The sequence below is a fragment of the Saccostrea echinata genome, unplaced genomic scaffold (assembly GCF_033153115.1).
Source record: "Saccostrea echinata isolate AGI-Se365-2 ecotype Australia unplaced genomic scaffold, CSIRO_AGI_Sech_v1 ptg000054l, whole genome shotgun sequence".
In the NCBI taxonomy this organism is placed as follows: domain Eukaryota; kingdom Metazoa; phylum Mollusca; class Bivalvia; order Ostreida; family Ostreidae; genus Saccostrea; species Saccostrea echinata.
This window is the reverse complement of record NW_026889803.1, coordinates 30,685,347-30,703,341: the sequence shown is the minus strand read 5'-3', so window position 1 is coordinate 30,703,341 and position 17,995 is coordinate 30,685,347. Positions and strand designations below refer to the sequence as shown.

The 17,995-nt window shown below is 33.8% G+C and overlaps 2 protein-coding genes across 2 annotated transcripts; one reads left to right on the top strand and one right to left on the bottom strand.

Annotated features, from left to right (window-relative positions):
• Positions 1-737: 737 nt before the first annotated feature.
• On the bottom strand, positions 738-2,208 carry LOC133206227 (probable G-protein coupled receptor No18). Its single transcript, XM_061342175.1, has one exon. The coding sequence runs from the start codon at positions 2,119-2,121 to the stop codon at positions 838-840; it is 1,284 nt and encodes a 427-aa protein (XP_061198159.1). The 5' UTR covers positions 2,122-2,208; the 3' UTR covers positions 738-837.
• A 13,285-nt stretch (positions 2,209-15,493) lies between these two features.
• Positions 15,494-17,142, top strand: LOC133205847 (E3 ubiquitin-protein ligase TRIM71-like). The gene has a single exon (XM_061341732.1). It carries the CDS (start codon positions 15,505-15,507, stop codon positions 17,086-17,088), a length of 1,584 nt encoding a protein of 527 aa, XP_061197716.1. The 5' UTR covers positions 15,494-15,504; the 3' UTR covers positions 17,089-17,142.
• Positions 17,143-17,995: the final 853 nt, after the last annotated feature.

Sequence of the window (17,995 nt, the reverse complement as noted above, 5' to 3'; positions counted from 1 at the left end):
TAGAGTTCCTGGACAAAAAGTCAAAAATGTGAAAAGTTTACAGACGGACGACAGACAAAATGTGATCAGAAAAGCTCACTTGAGCTTTCAGCTCAGGTGATCTATGAACCAATCCCATCCTTATTTTCTCTATTTGATACTAAAATGACGGGTTTTATGTCAAAAAATAAGATTGTTTGAAACAATTTTTGGCTTCTTTCACTCTGTAGTATTTTGACTAGTATTCTAATTAGTCATACACCCCCTGACCAAGAAAAACACTCTACAAAGGCAAGAAAATTCAACATGATAGTGAATGCAGTCACTGTAGCTCCTTCTTCTAATGTTAAACATCAAATGACACGACGCAATCGATTTTCTTTTCTGAATGAGATTAGGTCCATATGAACGAAGTCTTTGAGCAATGTTAAGTACGGTGGTATATAAATGGATTCATCATTCATTGATTAATTTTGTCAGAATCTGTAGCCAGTGGACATTTCTCGTGAAATGAGGATAACTCCACGATTTATTTAAAGCTAATTAGGTCATCTACCCTTCATTGCACTTCCGTGCTAGCATTATGCACGATCAACAGACTTAAATATATCTGTAAAGTTCCAATAATTCCAGACACGCTCTTTTGAAATAAAAACTGTAAACTAGAGCAATTGATCAAAAATAATAAAAACGAATACAAAAACAATCTTTTATTCAATAGTAAATTTCTAACAAAAATAAATAAATAGCAACTGAAATGTGAAAGAAAATGGCACCAATATCTGGATAATTACCGATATTATTATCAGTGGAAGAAATTCACATTTTTATACTTAAAATATCATTTACAAATCATGGTTATGCTCTTTGATTGAGAATGGTAGAAACTTTGCCATTTCGTTCAAGAATACAATACATGCTGGCTAAATTTTCACCAAATTTATCCGTCTTCTTCAGTTTAGACTTAATGCAGGATCGGAGAGTTTTCTTAATGGTTTTACTTCCTAGATTGTATAAAAAAGGATTAATGGAAGCATTGATTACAGTTAAGTTCTGCAGAAACACCAATATTCCTGAAGGCACGGGACAAGAAAACACATCGATGAGTATGGCAATGACGTATGGTGAGCGAAACAAGATGGCGCAAATGGTGAGAATACCAACCGAACACAACGCTCTCATACTCTGACGTAAAAGAAAATCTCGTACCAGGTTGTCACTCTCCTTTCGCAAAAAACTATACTGACAAGAAACTGCAGTGACCGCTTCTAAAGACTTGCTTCTACTGTCAATACTGATACTATTTGATGGCGACGGTAGTTCCGATGCACTGTGATTTTTGACCAGTTGTGTCGAACGTGGCTGTAACCTGTCAGATTTATTCGATTTACAATGGCAGTTTGGAATACAACAAGGGTATTGGTTGTCTTTCCGACTACGGACTGCTCTCTCGCTGGTGCTAAGTGATCTTCTTATTTCCGTGGCATTCCGACGTTTTACTAATACCACATATATTGAAGCATTTAGGGTCAAAAGAAAAGCAATGGGCAAGATGAATTCAAGCACTGTCAAGGAAATTGTGTACATTCGATCAAAATAATACGGATACTGACAGAACGTCATTTTGTATCCGTTGTGCATGTACTGAGAATTCCATACAAAAATGGCAGGTATGTGAACAATTGCCGCAAAAATCCAAACAATTATAAGAACTAGGACCGATTTTTGTTGGCTTTGGCGTGCTCGATAGGACAGTGGGAAACTTATACTCCACCATCTATCCAGGGTAAACAGCAAAACACTCAGGAGAGAGATGAACATCATGGAATGTCTTATCACTAGAAACACCGGGCACAAATAAGGCTCCAAAGTCCACCGGGAATTCATCGACTCTAAAATTAAAAAAGGTATAGTCATTCCAGTGAAAAAGTCCGAAAGAGCCACACTGAGGATATAAAAATGCCGGCTTTGACGAAAAGGACGAGATTTTAAAAATATTGATGCAATCACAAAATGAGCCAGTATATTCACTATAATGGCCACAATAAGCAGTAAAGAACTCCCAGTTAAAGTTAACTTTTCTAACAATTCTGATGGCCTCGAAAGCGATAACGCTGAAATGTTGTATCTTCCGTTCTCCATAACGCTACTTTATAACGTGCTCAAACTGATCACTGTTTCTTATATTCAATCTCACGACTTACGTCAGATCTTCCGTGCCTTAATGAGATTACACTTTGACACACATAAGTTATACAACCAATTTTTTTTATAAATATTTTTTTCTGGCTTTACGTAGAGTTCCATCCACACTACTGCCAGCGTCTCAAGAGAATGCTCTCCGTCGCATTGAGAACTCTTCCTCAGACTTGACAGAAGAATCATGAGTGAGTGGGAAATTATTATCGATTCACAATGAAGGCGGTCCTATAAATTGTTAAAAAAGGCAAAGACAAAGCATTTTCATATAATCGATTATAAAGAAGGCGAGGAAATTAGACAGACTACAGACGATTAAGCTCTGTCCGGAGCGGGTTGAAACGTGCGTGGGAGTATAGATAAAAGGATAGAACACACTTTTAACGGAAACATGTGAACTCTTAATGGCAATATTTCTCTATTGTAAAAAAAGAAATGCAAAAGTAATCAATTTACCTGAATTAAATATCAGGCGGATTATTTGGACTTAATTAACCCATGTGTCTTTCTTTTGATTGTCGGAATCAAAGGTTTTCCTCCTTAACTAAAGTGTTTTAAAGAAAAACTACATTGTATATGAATGTGTGTTTGAATATTTCACTGACTGCCAGGTTGGAAGGCTGCTAAACTTTTACTCGGTACGCGGTACTTTTAGCCGTTGAGCACTGGGGGGTCTTTTTTTTCTTACTACCATCTAACGTGACAAGGGAGCCCGGTTTATACGGTCTCATATAAAGGATCAGTCTTCTCCACGTTCCACAATGGGATTCAAACCCTCGACGTAAGGATCAACTCCTTCTCCGCTACTCTAGAACGAAGCGAAACTTTCGCTCTGACTACCTCGACTCGCGAGCGATTCTATGCTTACATGAGAGGGAGATCTAGAATTTTCAAATTATCTTCTGAGACAAGAAGTACACTCGCTGAATGTAAAACCATGCAACTAACAACTCGAAAACTTTAGAGCAGTTGTTTTACACTTGGGGACTAAGATCAATGAAAGTTTTGAAAAAGTCAGTACTTCTGGTATTTTATAAAATTTTGTGAAATGGTACATATGAGATGTCAATTAAGATTCGAAAGAGATTGATAAAAAAAACCCAGAATCTCAGATGGCATTTTATCATAAAGATATGACAATCAAGTCAGTACTTCCGGTATTTTATAAAAGTTTTGTGAAATGGTACATATGAGATGTCAAGATTCGAAAGAGATTAATTAAATCATGACAATCAATTCAAACACTTCCTATAGTACACGTATACTGTATAACGTTCTTTTAGTTTATCCTCTTTCATGCAGAGTAGAACTTCCATCTTTTATGCAAGATAGTATCAAAAGCAACTGTCTGTCAAAGGTGTAAACATTCTGAACTCGGTTACCTCTCGAACTTCAAGGTCAAGATCTTCAGGTTTAAAATCTTAGTACAATTGAAAATGCTTGTTGCTGGTAATGTTCCTGTCAAATAAGAATGCCCGATCTGCGCTCCTTCAAACGTTAGCAGCAATAATAAATTAGGTCAAACTTCAAGGTCAAGGTTACGGGGTCGAATATCATAGCACAATTGGAAATGTTTTGACATAAGTATTGCACTTGTCAAATAAAAGCACACTATCATCTCTCCTTCAAAAGTTATCACCAATGTTAAAATTTTTGTAAATTAAGTCGAACTTGAAGTCAAGGTCACGGGGTCAAAATACATAGCATGTTTGAAAACGTCTTGTCACAGGTAATACACATCTCAAATATAAAAACCCTATCCTATCGCATTAAAAAGTTATAACCAAAAATAAAATTTTTAAAAAGTAGGTCAGGCATCAGGGTCAAGGTCACGGGGTCAAAAAATATCAAAGTAATTTGAAAAGGTAAATGTACATGTCATGTGAAATATGAAAATCCTATCTTTTGTTATTCAGAAGCTATGGCCAAAGTTTGTTAAAATGTTTGAAAAGTAGGTGTAGGTCAAACTTCAAGGTCAAAGTCACGGGGTCAAAAATCATAGTATGTTTGGAAAGGTCTTGTTACAGGTAATGAACATATGAAATGTGATAACCTTGTCTTTTCTCATTCAGAAGGAATGGCCAATGTTATAGGTTTTGGGAGAGACAGATTGACAGATGAATGAGATAATGTCCCCTCGCTTGAAATCGAGAAAGTGGGGGACAAAAAAAAGAATGTCAGTAGACCAAGAATTTTGATACAATCTTCCAAAAAAGATTTAAGAACATATTTCTTATCGTTGCTTGTTAACAAATTTACGCTAAGAATAAAAGTTGCATGATCTTAACATGCATGATATTACAACGAAACGGTAAACACAGCCATTTAATTGTTTTTTTTCTGGGACTTATATTTTGCAGTCTTTCCTTGCTTTACAGTGCAGTGAATATTTCATATGTTCGATACTCATATTTTTCATAATTTTTTTTCCTGAAAACCCCTCCCATTGAAACATCTCCAGAACGATCTAGATCGAACCAAAAAAAAGTTAAACTACTTTTGTATAAATTTACAAAAAGAAAGATTTTAAATTACTTTTGTACAAGATATGCGGATAATAGGTAAAGTCCCACATTTTGATATACGTAATCTATTTGAACGTCCTACTTTCGATTTAATGTTTAGCTGGTTGCGCATGAACATTAATGAGTGTGTGTTAAAAAAATGCTATGGCAGTGCACTTAGAAAATTTGGTTCCATATTGTAAGTAAAAAACTATCTGAGCTTTTAATGTATTTTTATTGTGACCAAAACTCCAAGTTTATGATGTATTATATGTATTGTAGATTTATATACGAATATGAAAGTTCATTATTTTCCTGGTGAAGTTTGCTCACTGAGAATGTACTTAATCGGCTTAACCTCTTTAGGAAAAATTGGGGTAAATGGGACATTTTCATAAAATTCCAAACTCCTCAAAAATAACCTGTGAGTTTTCATATTTCATATAAGCTTTGAAATATCGTATTTTTGTGTTAGATAACCATTGTTCAGGTTTTGTTTTGTTTTCATCGGATAAAAATAAACAAAACATTTTTTATTTCGTTTAAATTGACCCAGTTACCCCTATATAGTTTACACGTATATATACACTAGCTACTGAAATTAAAGAGCAAGAGACACGAACCATCAAAAATGGCCCTGTCTCAAAAATTAACGGGTTTTTGTCAATTGATAGTGAAGACCTTTAGCTTTGCTTTGCCTTTTTTCTTTTTTCGACATCGAATATATTTTTGGAAAAAAGAGAGTTTGAGGTATGATTGTGATTTAAAAGAACAAGAGGCCCATGGGCCACATCGCTCAACTGTGCACTGTGGCTAGAAAAAAAAAACAAAAATCAGTTCAGTATCGAACAGCTTTAATGCATAAGTGGTTCCGACCTACCCCTAAAAAAACGGGGAGGGGTTTGATTTGAACAAAATTGAATCTACTCTAACTAAAGATGCTAACATATTTCTTCGTCTGTGACTTTTTTCCCCACAAGTCTGAACTTTCATTATGGTCCCACCCTACCCCCGGGGGTCATAGTTTGAACAAATCTGAATCTACACTATCTGAGGATGCTTCCATATAATTATGACCAATCATAGCTTTGCTGTTCTTGAGAAGAAGATTTTTAAAAATATATTCCTATGTATTTCTATGCATAACTTTAATCATCAATTGTGGCCCCACCCTATCCCCAAGGAGTCATGATTTTTTTCAAACATGAATCTACACTACCTTAGGATACTTCCTAATAGTTAATAACCAATCATGGCTTTGCTGTTCTCGAGAAGATTTTTTCTATATACTCCTATGTAAAACTTTGATCGTCCATTGTGGCCCCATCCTACCCCTGGGGGTCATGATTTGATCAAACTTGAATCTTCACCACCTGAGGATGCTTCCATACAAATATGACCAATCATGGCTTTGCTGTTCTTGAGAAGAAGATTTTTAATTTTTTTTCCTATATACTCCTGTGTAAAACTTTGATTGTCCATTGTGGCCACACCCTACCTCAGGGGGTCATGATTTGAACAAACTTAAATCTACACCACCTGAAGATGCTTCCACATAAATATGACTAATCATGTCCTTGATGTTCTTGAGAAGAAGATTTTATAATTTTTTTCCCTATATACTCCTATGTAAAACTTTGATTGTCCATTGTGAACCCACCCTACGCCCAGGGGTCATGATTTGAATAATTTAAAATTTAAACTAACTGAGGATAATTCCCCAGGAGTTTCATCTTTTCTGGCCCAGTGGTTCTTGAGAAGAAGATTTTGAACGATATTTTCCTTTATATTCCTATATAAAACTTTGATTGTCCATTGTGGCCCCATCCTTCCCCCGGGGGTCATGATTTGAACAAATCTGAATCTACACCACCTGAAGATGCTTCCAAATAGATATGACCAATCATGGCTTTGCTGTTCTTGAGAAGAAGATTTTTAAAGATTTTCCCTATATATTCCTATGTAAAACTTTGTTCATCCAATGTGGCTCAATCCTTCCCCCGGTCATGATTTGAACAAACTTGAATATACACTACCTGAGGATGATTCCACATGAGTTTCATCTTTCCTGGCCCAGTGGTTCTTGAGAAGAAGATTTTTAAAAGATGCCATTAATTTTTCACTAATTTGTAATTATCTCCCTTTGGAAGAAGGCGTGGCCCTTCATTTGACTTGAATCCCCTTTACCCAAGGATACTCTGTGCCAAGTTTGGTTGAAACTGGCCCAATAGTTCTGGAGAGGAAGATGGACTTGTGAAAAGTTTACAACGACAACAACGACGACAGATAACGGACAAATTTTGATCAGAAAAGCTCACTTGAGCCTTCGGCTCAGGTGAGCTAAAAATGCTAGTATAACGTCATTTTCTGTAACGTAACGTTGTAGGGAGGAAAAATTACCTTGATCGATTTTACATGTATGAATATGTGACTATGCATTAAAACTAGTATTATTAATATAATAAACATCATATTAATTAAAGACAATTAAAAGCATTTGGAACTTCATTTTACATTGCCGATTTTATGGTTATCTCGTGTTTAACTGATTTATAGATACATGTATTAAAAACTAGAGGTACTGTGAGCACTGAGCTCACAAAATGACATCCCCGCCTCCCATATGTTTATAATGGCAAAGCTCATGTTTTGCTATGGGAGACCCGAAATATGTGTCCGATCAAAAGTGAAATAGGAGGTGCACAATATCACTATGTAACAAAGATGTGAAAGTATCATTAAATCTTATTCAGTCGTATAAGAGGAGTTGCGGATAAGAGACCGGTACCCCTAAATTTATAGAAAGAATGGCAGTGTCTAGTTTTGCTAATGGAAACCCGAAATATGTGTCCGATCAGAAGTGAAATAAGAGGTGCACAATGGCACTATGTAAGAAAGATTCTGCGAAAGTATCATTGAATCTCATTCAGTCGAATTGGAGGAGTTGCGGATAAGAAATGGTTACCCCTCAATATTATAGAAAGAATGGCAGTGTCTATGTTTTCTATTGGAAACCCAAAATATGTTTCGACCTGGTTCCTATGATAATATAATATTAAAGAAGGAGCATTCCAATATTTATATCCCTCCAACACATTTTTGAGCGATGCTTCGCTCCTAGTTTAAAAGTATTGATCATCATAAACAATATACGACATGCTTCAAATGCCCATAGTCTGTCCAACTTTGTTTTCCGATTTTTTTTCCTTACAGGCCTGCAGATATTAATTAAGCTGATCTTTGGTATGTGCGTCCAGACACGTAGTAACTTTTTTTTTTCTCAAAGTTGGGAAGGGGGCAGTCAGGGAAAAATAAATGACAACATACCTGAAATGATCGTGAAGAGTTCTTAAAGAAAACATTGTCATTACACTGCAAAATTACGAGAACATTCAAGCAATTCCTTCAAAGTGCCAAAATAATTCTTTACCCTTTAGAAGGTATTTGGAATATATTAAAAGGTATTCAGAACATTGTCGAATAGACCTGTCAAAAGATAAATAATCTAGCATTTAGATAATAAAATTTCTTCTTCAGTTACAAGTAGTTAAAAAAAATATTTATTCATGTATTTCATAAGTATAATGTGTACACATGGACAGACAAGATTATAATTATTAAGTAAGAATAATTATTATAATTTTGAGGTGAAATAAAAATAATGCGTGTAGACATCGACTGACAAGATTATAATTTGGAGGCGAAACATTATAATGTGTCCACATTGACTGGCAAGATTATAATTGTGAAGTGTGAATAATTATAATTTTAGGACAAAATAAAAATAATGTGTACACGTTTGACAGACAAGATTATAATTGTTGCAGGAAAAAATAATAATGTTGTCAAAAAAGCAAGATTTTTATTTTTGGAAGAGATAATTATTTTTGGTATAATTATATAGGAAAAAATAACAATAATGTGGGGGTACCCTACGGCATACTACGGCTTTCCATACCTACGGCTTTCCATACATAAGTAATATAAACTTGATCATGATGTAACATTTCAGAGGAATTTTTTTCCTTAATACAATTATTTTGTATCTTTTAACATCTTAAATCAATACATTGTACATTCTTTGATGCTGAACAATCTTTTGAAAGTAGATTCTATACATTTTTATTTTCTCGATAATTACAAGAAAGAAATACTTATAAATTTTCTATACAGTAAAAATTTTGATACAGTACTTTGATTTACTATTAATAAGGAATACTATGAAACTTTGATTATTTGAAAACAGTAAAAAGTTTGATACTTTGATTTGTATCATTTATCATTAAGATTTTACATCATAAAAGTTTTTTATCATGATCAAACGTTCTGGTCCACAAAAGTTTCTAAAATATAGTAATATTTTAATGATATTCAAAAGTTACGAGGACAAGAGTCATTTCAGTATTGTATTTGACCATGATACCGCTTTTTGAAATAATAAGATATGATACGAACTAGATACCAACTCTAATTAAAACTACCTCAAAAATGTGATTGAAACCAATGAAACGAGTTCTTTTTTAAGCTGGTAAGGGTCATAAAATGCAAGCAAAAGTTATTCATTTATAAGTATAGTATACTATTCTAGACCCTGCTTCGGTTTCTTTTAAAAGAGCAAAATCGGCATATTTTCCTAAACTATCGATTAAAATAGTAAGTTTGGAGAATAGTGCAGTTGGGTATTTTGTATTTAAACATATTTTATTGAAACATAATCAATAGGATTGGACACAAGTTTTACCAACTTAGAATTGTCCTCTCCAACACAAACAAAATGACATATACATATACACGTGATGTACAACCAACAAATGTACAATACAAAAAAAGTGCAGGGAAATAAGAAAAGAGTGGGGGGGGGGTGCAAAGAAAGAAAGGAAAGGGGTTTTAATAGATACAGAATGGTTACGCTGGGTATTCATAAAAATCTTTTCGATTTTTTAATATATTTGTGTACGGCTTTAACTATGTTCATATTATTTTGTTGTCCCAAGTTTGAGTCCCCAAATAGAATTGTGTCAAGGTCTATTGTTCCTTTGTTATTTCTTATAGTGTGAAATAATTCTGCTCTTATTTCAGCATAATTCTTACAATACAAAAAAAAGTGTTCAGTGTTTTCATTGGTATATCCACAAGAACAATAAGTGTTATCTGAAAGCCTGACTTTGAACAGGTCTGACTTAAGGAGACTCACATTGTGTCTCATTCTACTTAAAATTGAGTTTATTTTCTTTTCACCAAAAGAAAAATATTTTGGGGGAGATTGACATTTAAGAAGTCTTTTTTTTGAAAGCATTTACAGTTTCAAGGTTTCTGATTTCAGAGGGCAAGGCGTTCCATAATGATATTGTAGATGGAAAGAAGGAATTTTTTAATAAGTTCGTTCTACATTTGGGTATAACAATGTTATTACAATTTCGTAAATCATACTGGGTTATTTCTGAGACTTCAGGAGGTAAGAGATTCGATAAATAGTCTGGCGCGAGACCATGTTTTATTTTAAACATTAAACATAACTTTCTCTTTTCTCGTCTATAAGCAAGTGTTTCCCATCCTGTTTCATAATATAAAGAGTTACGGGGGGAGTAAATAGGAAGTCCAGTTACAATACGTGCAGCTTCTAATTGAAGTTTCTCTAGCCTTTCGCAGTCAGCTGCAGAAATATTATCCCATACTTCTGATGCATATTCAAATAAGGGCCTAATAAATGTAGTATACATCTTTGTTAAGAAATCACGATTTAAAGATAATTTCAATTTTCTAAGAACTGCAATTTCTTTTGAAGCCTTTTTAACAATATTATCAATGTGGTTTGTCCATTTCCCAGAATTCGAAAACGTAAGTCCAAGATGACAGTGAGTAGAAGATGGAATGATTTCTTGACTGTTAAACTTAAAGCTTAGTTTGGATACTTCATCTTCACTACTGCCAAATATTAATATTTTGGTTTTTTCAGAATTAAATTTTACAAGCCAGTTTTTTGACCATTGGTTAATTTTTTCTAGATCATGGTTTGTAAGTTTTTCTAAGTCCTTGAAGTTTTTAGATGTGTTTGACACAGATGTGTCATCTGCAAATAGTCTAGAGAGACCTGAGAGTCCACATGGTAGATCATTTATATATACTAAAAAAAGTAAAGGCCCAAGAACAGAACCTTGGGGAACTCCTGCTTTCGTTCTTCCCACTGAAGAACTTGATGATTTGATTTTGACCTGCTGTGATCGACCAGTAAGATAATCATTTAGCCAAGCAAGAACTTCACCCACAAACCCGTATTTTTCTAATTTGTATTTTAAGCCTTTCAACCAAACCATATCGAATGCCTTACTGATATCGCAAAAAGCAAAGCAGGTGACTTAATTCTTTATTGTCTAAAGCAATACAAATGTTATGATAAATTTCTATTAACTGGGTGACAGTTGAATGTCTACGCATTAATCCAGCTTGTAGGTTATATAACAGTTTATGTGATACTAAATGGTTATAGATGTATTTAAACATTACTCTTTCAAAGATTTTCCCCATACAACTCAACAAGGAAATTGGTCTGTAGTTTGATGAGTTTGATTTCTCTCCCTTTTTAAAGACAGGAATAACATTAGCATGTTTCCAAACACATGGAAATTTCCCAGTTTTCAGAGATTTATTGAACAGAATTTTTAGAGGGATTGCAATTTCATTACTTATTTCTTTTATTAAGATATGACTAAAATTGTCGGGACCGGATGCTTTTTTAGAATCTAAAATTTCGATAATATCCATAATTTCATTTTCGTCTATTGTGATATTGTCAAGTTTGGCCTCTGTCCTTGTTTCGAATTCGGGAAGGTCTTTATCTATGTTATCAATAGAAGAAACTTTACAAAAATAAGTATTCAGTAATTCACATTTCCCTTCATCTGTAAATACATAGGCATTATCTTCTTTTAGAGGTGGAACAGAGTGTGATGGCTTAGAACCCTTCAATAACCTGCGAACTATTTGCCAATAAGATTTTGAGTTTGTGCAATTTAAATGATTCAATGATTCGTTTAAATTTATCAGATACTCTTCTTCTAGTTTCTTTTTAAAATTGTTAACTTTATTTCTTTGTTTCCGGAATATTTCTCGATCTCTCGCGTTTTTGGTTTTTCTATATGCTTTCCTAAATTTATCGCGCAATTTTATCTCTTTCCTGATTTCAGAATTAAACCAAGGTTTATCATCCGGTCTAACTACTACATCTTTTTGTGGGATAGTTTCATTCACAAATTCTGAAAGTTTGTCGTTAAACTTTAATACATTGACATCGATCTTCGCTATTTAAAATTTCATTCCAATTTGTTTCATTCATTTCATTTCTAAATTGATCAAAATTCGCACTTTTATACAGGAAGATCTTTCGGACATATGTATTTTGGATCACTGTATCTAATTTGAGTATAATATAAGTTGCTTTGTGATCACTTATAGTTTTTTCAATATCAATAGTTCCCGATTCAATACAATCAAGGGTATCTGTAATAAGTATGGGGTCAATGCAAGTTGATGTCGTATATGTCACTCTCGATGGCTCGGTAATATAGTTTGTAAGATTATATGTCATAATTATATCACTAATATAGGTTGGAAGCTTCTTACTGAAGTCTATATTCCAATCCCCATTTAATACTAGATTATTAGATTCATCTAAAGCCCTTCCAATTGAGATTTCAAGCCTGTTCCAGAATTCAACCCTGGATGTTTCAGGTCTGTAAATAGTGCATAGAAAAACGCTTTTTGTTTTTAACTTAATTTCTACCCAAATTGTTTCATCTAACGCATTTTCAAGATCTCGCCGTCTCAGGGCTACTAAGCCTTCTCTTATATAAACAAGAATTCCACCGCCATGACTAGTTCTATCTAATCTAAAGGGAGAATTGTACCCTTCAATTGTTAAATTCTCTATATTTACAAGATCACTCAAATGAGTCTCGGTAAAGCATAAAGTATCGTTCAGTTCAAAGTAATTAGTTATTTTGTTTAATTTGTGTCGTATACTTCTACAGTTCAGATGAAATATTGATAGACCAGTTACGTTTAGCTCTGGACCAGGATTTTCCGCAATATCATTACATAACAAAAGCAAAGTCATAAGGAGAAGAATATATTGGATATTTAGTATGTTTCTCTTAATCAAGTCGTGTACTTGGAAGAGGAAGAATATTACTTTTTTTGTTAGTTTGCCGTATTTTAAAATAAAAAATCTTTTTCTCCGAATGATTATCTTGTGACACACGGAGTAATAATTTCCAATCGCCGCACGATATGTCATTAGATCATTACCCATGATCTAGGACGTCAAATCTAAAGAAATAAAGACAGCTGATTCTCGTGCAGCGACGGTAGACAGGAATGTCGACTTCATTCATACAGCGTAACGCTTGAGTAACCAAAGCATAAAGAGGGGCTAAAGTGTAACAAAGAAGTGAAAAAATAGAGAGATAGTAAGAAACATAAAGCATTAACAAGGAGAATAGTTGAAGAATCGGGGGTAAGTGAGAAATTAGTAAAGACCCATAGCAATACATGGGGTAGGTGAAGGTTTTAGGAAAGGGTAGGATAAATGTGTGTGTTCATATGAAATACAGGATTACGCATTATGTACACAATCATACAATGTCAGTGTGTCAAGTGTAAATTGATAGGAGCTATAATCATATATTGGGGAAAATACACAAATCTAACTATTTGATGAGTCAAACCTCATCATCACTGCCATGATCATCCTCGGGAAGAAAGCACAATACATCACTGTAATGTTTTATCAAAATCTTTGGTGACCCCACAGTTTCCTTAACAAATATTCTGCCATCGTTTGTCCAGTATGAATCAATTTTTCTATAATAACGGGCCTTGGCTAAAGCTTGAATAATTTCTTGTCTGGAGCGCGTAAGGTCCTCTGAAATGAATATTTTGTTTTGTTAATCTTGGTTCTTTAATTCTGATTTTGCCCTATAAATTCTGTTCTTAATTTTCCAATTATTAAAACGACAGATGATTTGAGCTTTGCCATTTCGAATGGATCCTATTATGTGGGACCTATTTCTTCTTCAGTTACAAGTAGTTAAAAAAATATTTATTCATGTATTTCATAAGTATAATGTGTACACATGGACAGACAAGATTATAATTATTAAGTAAGAATAATTATTATAATTTTGAGGTGAAATAAAAATAATGCGTGTAGACATCGACTGACAAGATTATAATTTGGAGGCGAAACATTATAATGTGTCCACATTGACTGGCAAGATTATAATTGTGAAGTGTGAATAATTATAATTTTAGGACAAAATAAATATAATGTGTACACGTTTGACAGACAAGATTATAATTGTTGCAGGAAAAAATAATAATGTTGTCAAAAAAGCAAGATTTTTATTTTTGGAAGAGATAATTATTTTTGGTATAATTATATAGGAAAAAATAACAATAATGTGGGGGTACCCTACGGCATACTACGGCTTTCCATACCTACGGCTTTCCATACATAAGTAATATAAACTTGATCATGATGTAACATTTCAGAGGAATTTTTTTCCATAATACAATTATTTTGTATCTTTTAACATCTTAAATCAATACATTGTACATTCTTTGATGCTGAACAATCTTTTGAAAGTAGATTCTATACATTTTTATTTTCTCGATTATTACAAGAAAGAAGTACTTATAAATTTTCTATACAGTAAAAATTTTGATACAGTACTTTGATTTACTATTAATAAGGAATACTATGAAACTTTGATTATTTGAAAACAGTAAAAAGTTTGATACTTTGATTTGTATCATTTATCATTAAGATTTTACATCATAAAAGTTTTTTTATCATGATCAAACGTTCTGGTCCACAAAAGTTTCTAAAATATAGTAATATTTTAATGATATTCAAAAGTTACGAGGACAAGAGTCATTTCAGTATTGTATTTGACCATGATACCGCTTTTTGAAATAATAAAATATGATACGAACTAGATACCAACTCTAATTAAAACTACCTCAAAAATGTGATTGAAACCAATGAAACGAGTTCTTTTTTAAGCTGGTAAGGGTCATAAAATGCAAGCAAAAGTTATTCATTTATAAGTATAGTATACTATTCTAGATCCTGCTTCGGTTTCTTTTAAAAGAGCAAAATCGGCATATTTTCCTAAACTATCGATTAAAATAGTAAGTTTGGAGTATAGTGCAGTTGGGTCATATTGCGTTTTGTGAATTGGGTTGATAATACTAATTAAATGACAATTCTAGTGGTTACCAGGGAAAAGGAATCTGGGATTTATACTCGTATTAAAGTCTAGGTTGTTTCATTATCTGGCTTTAAAGGAAATATAAGAATACAACCAATACCTTTAAGGAAGAAGTAATCACTTTTTTTAAATTTTTTTTTTTAAATCAAGTTCTGTTTGAATAAAAATTTGGATATGTATTTAAAGCCACATATGGCGTATTTTTGATGAGTTCAGATAAACAAAAATTAAAAAGATCTTTCTATTACCATTATGTTTTTTACCGACTTCGCAAAAAATTACGGACAAATTTAAAGTCAATTTAACTAAAGAAACGTGAGGTTATTCAAGTTCAAAATTGGTGAAAATTTTTATTTGAACTTTAATAACACATATCATGTATATCTACACTCAATCTCATTTTTTTTCATTATTATTTTATTATATATATTTTTTTTTAGTTCAGATACGCTAATATAAGTAAAGAAAAGTTGTGAAAATCAGATCATTTAAAGAGTAAACGAAAATTAAATGCTGTCACTTTTTCTTCAATAGGAGGAAATTGTACGAAAATGGAGAAGGGTTTCGCACAACACTACCTAGAGTGCACATTGTGCGAGGCTAACGCAGTATTCTACTGTAACACATGCCAGTTTGATCTCTGTCAAACATGTAAAATACGCCATCAGACAAAAAAGCCAACAAAAAACCATGACGTTGTTCTATATAGTGAAAGGAGACCTGCATCTTCTCCAGAACCCTGCATAATACACCTGGACAAGATGTATGACGCATACTGTCCGAAATGCATTACACCAGTTTGCATGAAATGCGTGATGGAGAAACATGTTGGACACGAATTAAAAGATTTGAGAACGGCATTCCAAGATAAAGTGGAGGAAATCATGGAAAAAATGCCAGCATGCGAAGAAAATCTTATCCCCAGATACAAAGATATGGTCAGAGATCTCAATGATAAAAAGGAGAAATGCACATTAGAAATTCTGAAAATAAAGAATATTTTGGAATTTGAAGCAGAAGAGATAAAGAAACTGGTAGATGCAATTTTGAAAGAAAAAAAGAATAACTTGGACGGAATACAGAAGACACTTATGGAAGATTTCACTCAACAGGAGACGAAAATAAACACTTATATCACACAAACGCAGAGTTTTGGAAGGGATTTTGAAAGATGGAAGGAGACAACAGAATATGCTAGTTTCCTGTCAATGGACTTGGAAACGCGCTTAGCGGAACTGAAGGACGCTCCAAAAATAAAGGAAATGTCGTTTCCGAATTTCAAGGAAAACAAGATTAAGAAAAATGATATCGAAAATATGTTCAGTTCCGTTAGTCTGGGGAAGGAGTTGAACGTACCAGAATGTATGCTATTGAGTAGAATCACCAAAGGCTTCCATCTTTCATATCAAAAAAGTGGACGCATCTGGATGAGTGACTTCTATCGCACACTACTTCAAACTGATCTTGATGGCAACATTTTGAATACAGTAGATGTAAAGGGAGGTGGTGTCGGTTTTCATACCGTCTCCAAAGAAGGCGACTTGCTTTTCACAGACCAGGAAAATGGATGCCTCAACAAGATTAAACACGATGGCTCAGTGGAACGTATTTTTCCAATAAAAAATTTGGTTCCTATCTGCGTCCATGCCAGTAAAATTAATGGCGATATCCTCGTAGGAATGACAAACACAAGGGAGAACAAAGTAGCAAGGTACAACAAAAGCAACGAAGAGGTCCAGAAAATAGAGAAAGATGATAATGGAGATGTTTTATTCTCAAGTATCTTTTATATTACTGAAAACTTTCAAGGCGACATTTGCGTTTCTGACAATAGAAAGAAGACAGTAGTGGTCGTAAGCAAGACTGGAAAGCACCGTTTTAACTACACGGGGGATCCATTGGGAACCTTAGGGCACCCATGGGGGATTTGCACGGATGCACATGGTCATATTCTCGTATGCGATCCAAACAACAAAAGAATCCATAAGCTTGATACTGATGGCAGACTACTCTGCTACATTCTCACCCATGTCAATTTCCAAGAAGGAGCACCAGTTGGAATTTGTCTCGACCAAAATAACGATTTATGGATTGGAAATTGGAAAAATGCAACCATCAAAAGATTCGGATTTTAAAAAATGATCCAAAAATTGAAAAGTTTTAAAACTTGAACAATATCCTAAAGACCACAGTTGTGTAGGCATTTCAGTACCCTTAATTGTGCATTGGACGATAACCCAACTCGAGGACGATAAATATTCAGAAGATTCTATATCTCAAAACATGCACTAGTATAGTATGTGATATTTATTTAAAACAAAGAAGTGTCAATTATGAATTCTTCTTCCTCTGTCTGGCCTCCTTCATCAAGTTGAAGATTTTGCCAGTTGGATGTGCGCATGTTTAAAAGAAACAGGATTGTTTAAGTTTAGTCTTTCATAGTCACTCGAGATTTAAAAATCTCAAGTGATTTTGCTGCCGCGATATCTTCTGGCAGGCTGTTCCATTCTTAAACAGATTTATAGAAGAATGACCACTTTCTACAGTCCTTGGTTGCAGATGGTATAGCAAACGGGTGTTGTTTTGTGTGCCTCGATCTTCTTACTTATTAAGTTTAGTGAAGTGGTCTGATGGCTACTTTGTTGTTTGTTATCTTGTACATCATAATCAATCCTTCATCTTTCCTTCTACTTTTAAAGTTCTTCCATTCCAGATATTTTATCATTTCTCCCACGCGAGTTCTATTTTTATAATTTCCCATTACGTATGGTGCCGCTGTTTGCACCTTTTCCAACATATCTATGTGGACTTGTTGCTATGCGTCCCACACTGTCGAAGCTTATTCAAGCTGAGGTCTAACTAGAGATATGTATGCTTTCTCATTTATTGATTTGGGTGATATATGGAGATTGCGTTGCAGGAATCCTAAAGTTTTGTTCGCCTTCTTACAGATATTTGAAATATATAGTCCCCAATTTAGATCGGATTATAGTACAGACTATATATTTTGTAGATTCTTCATGAAAAAGTGTATGATTATGA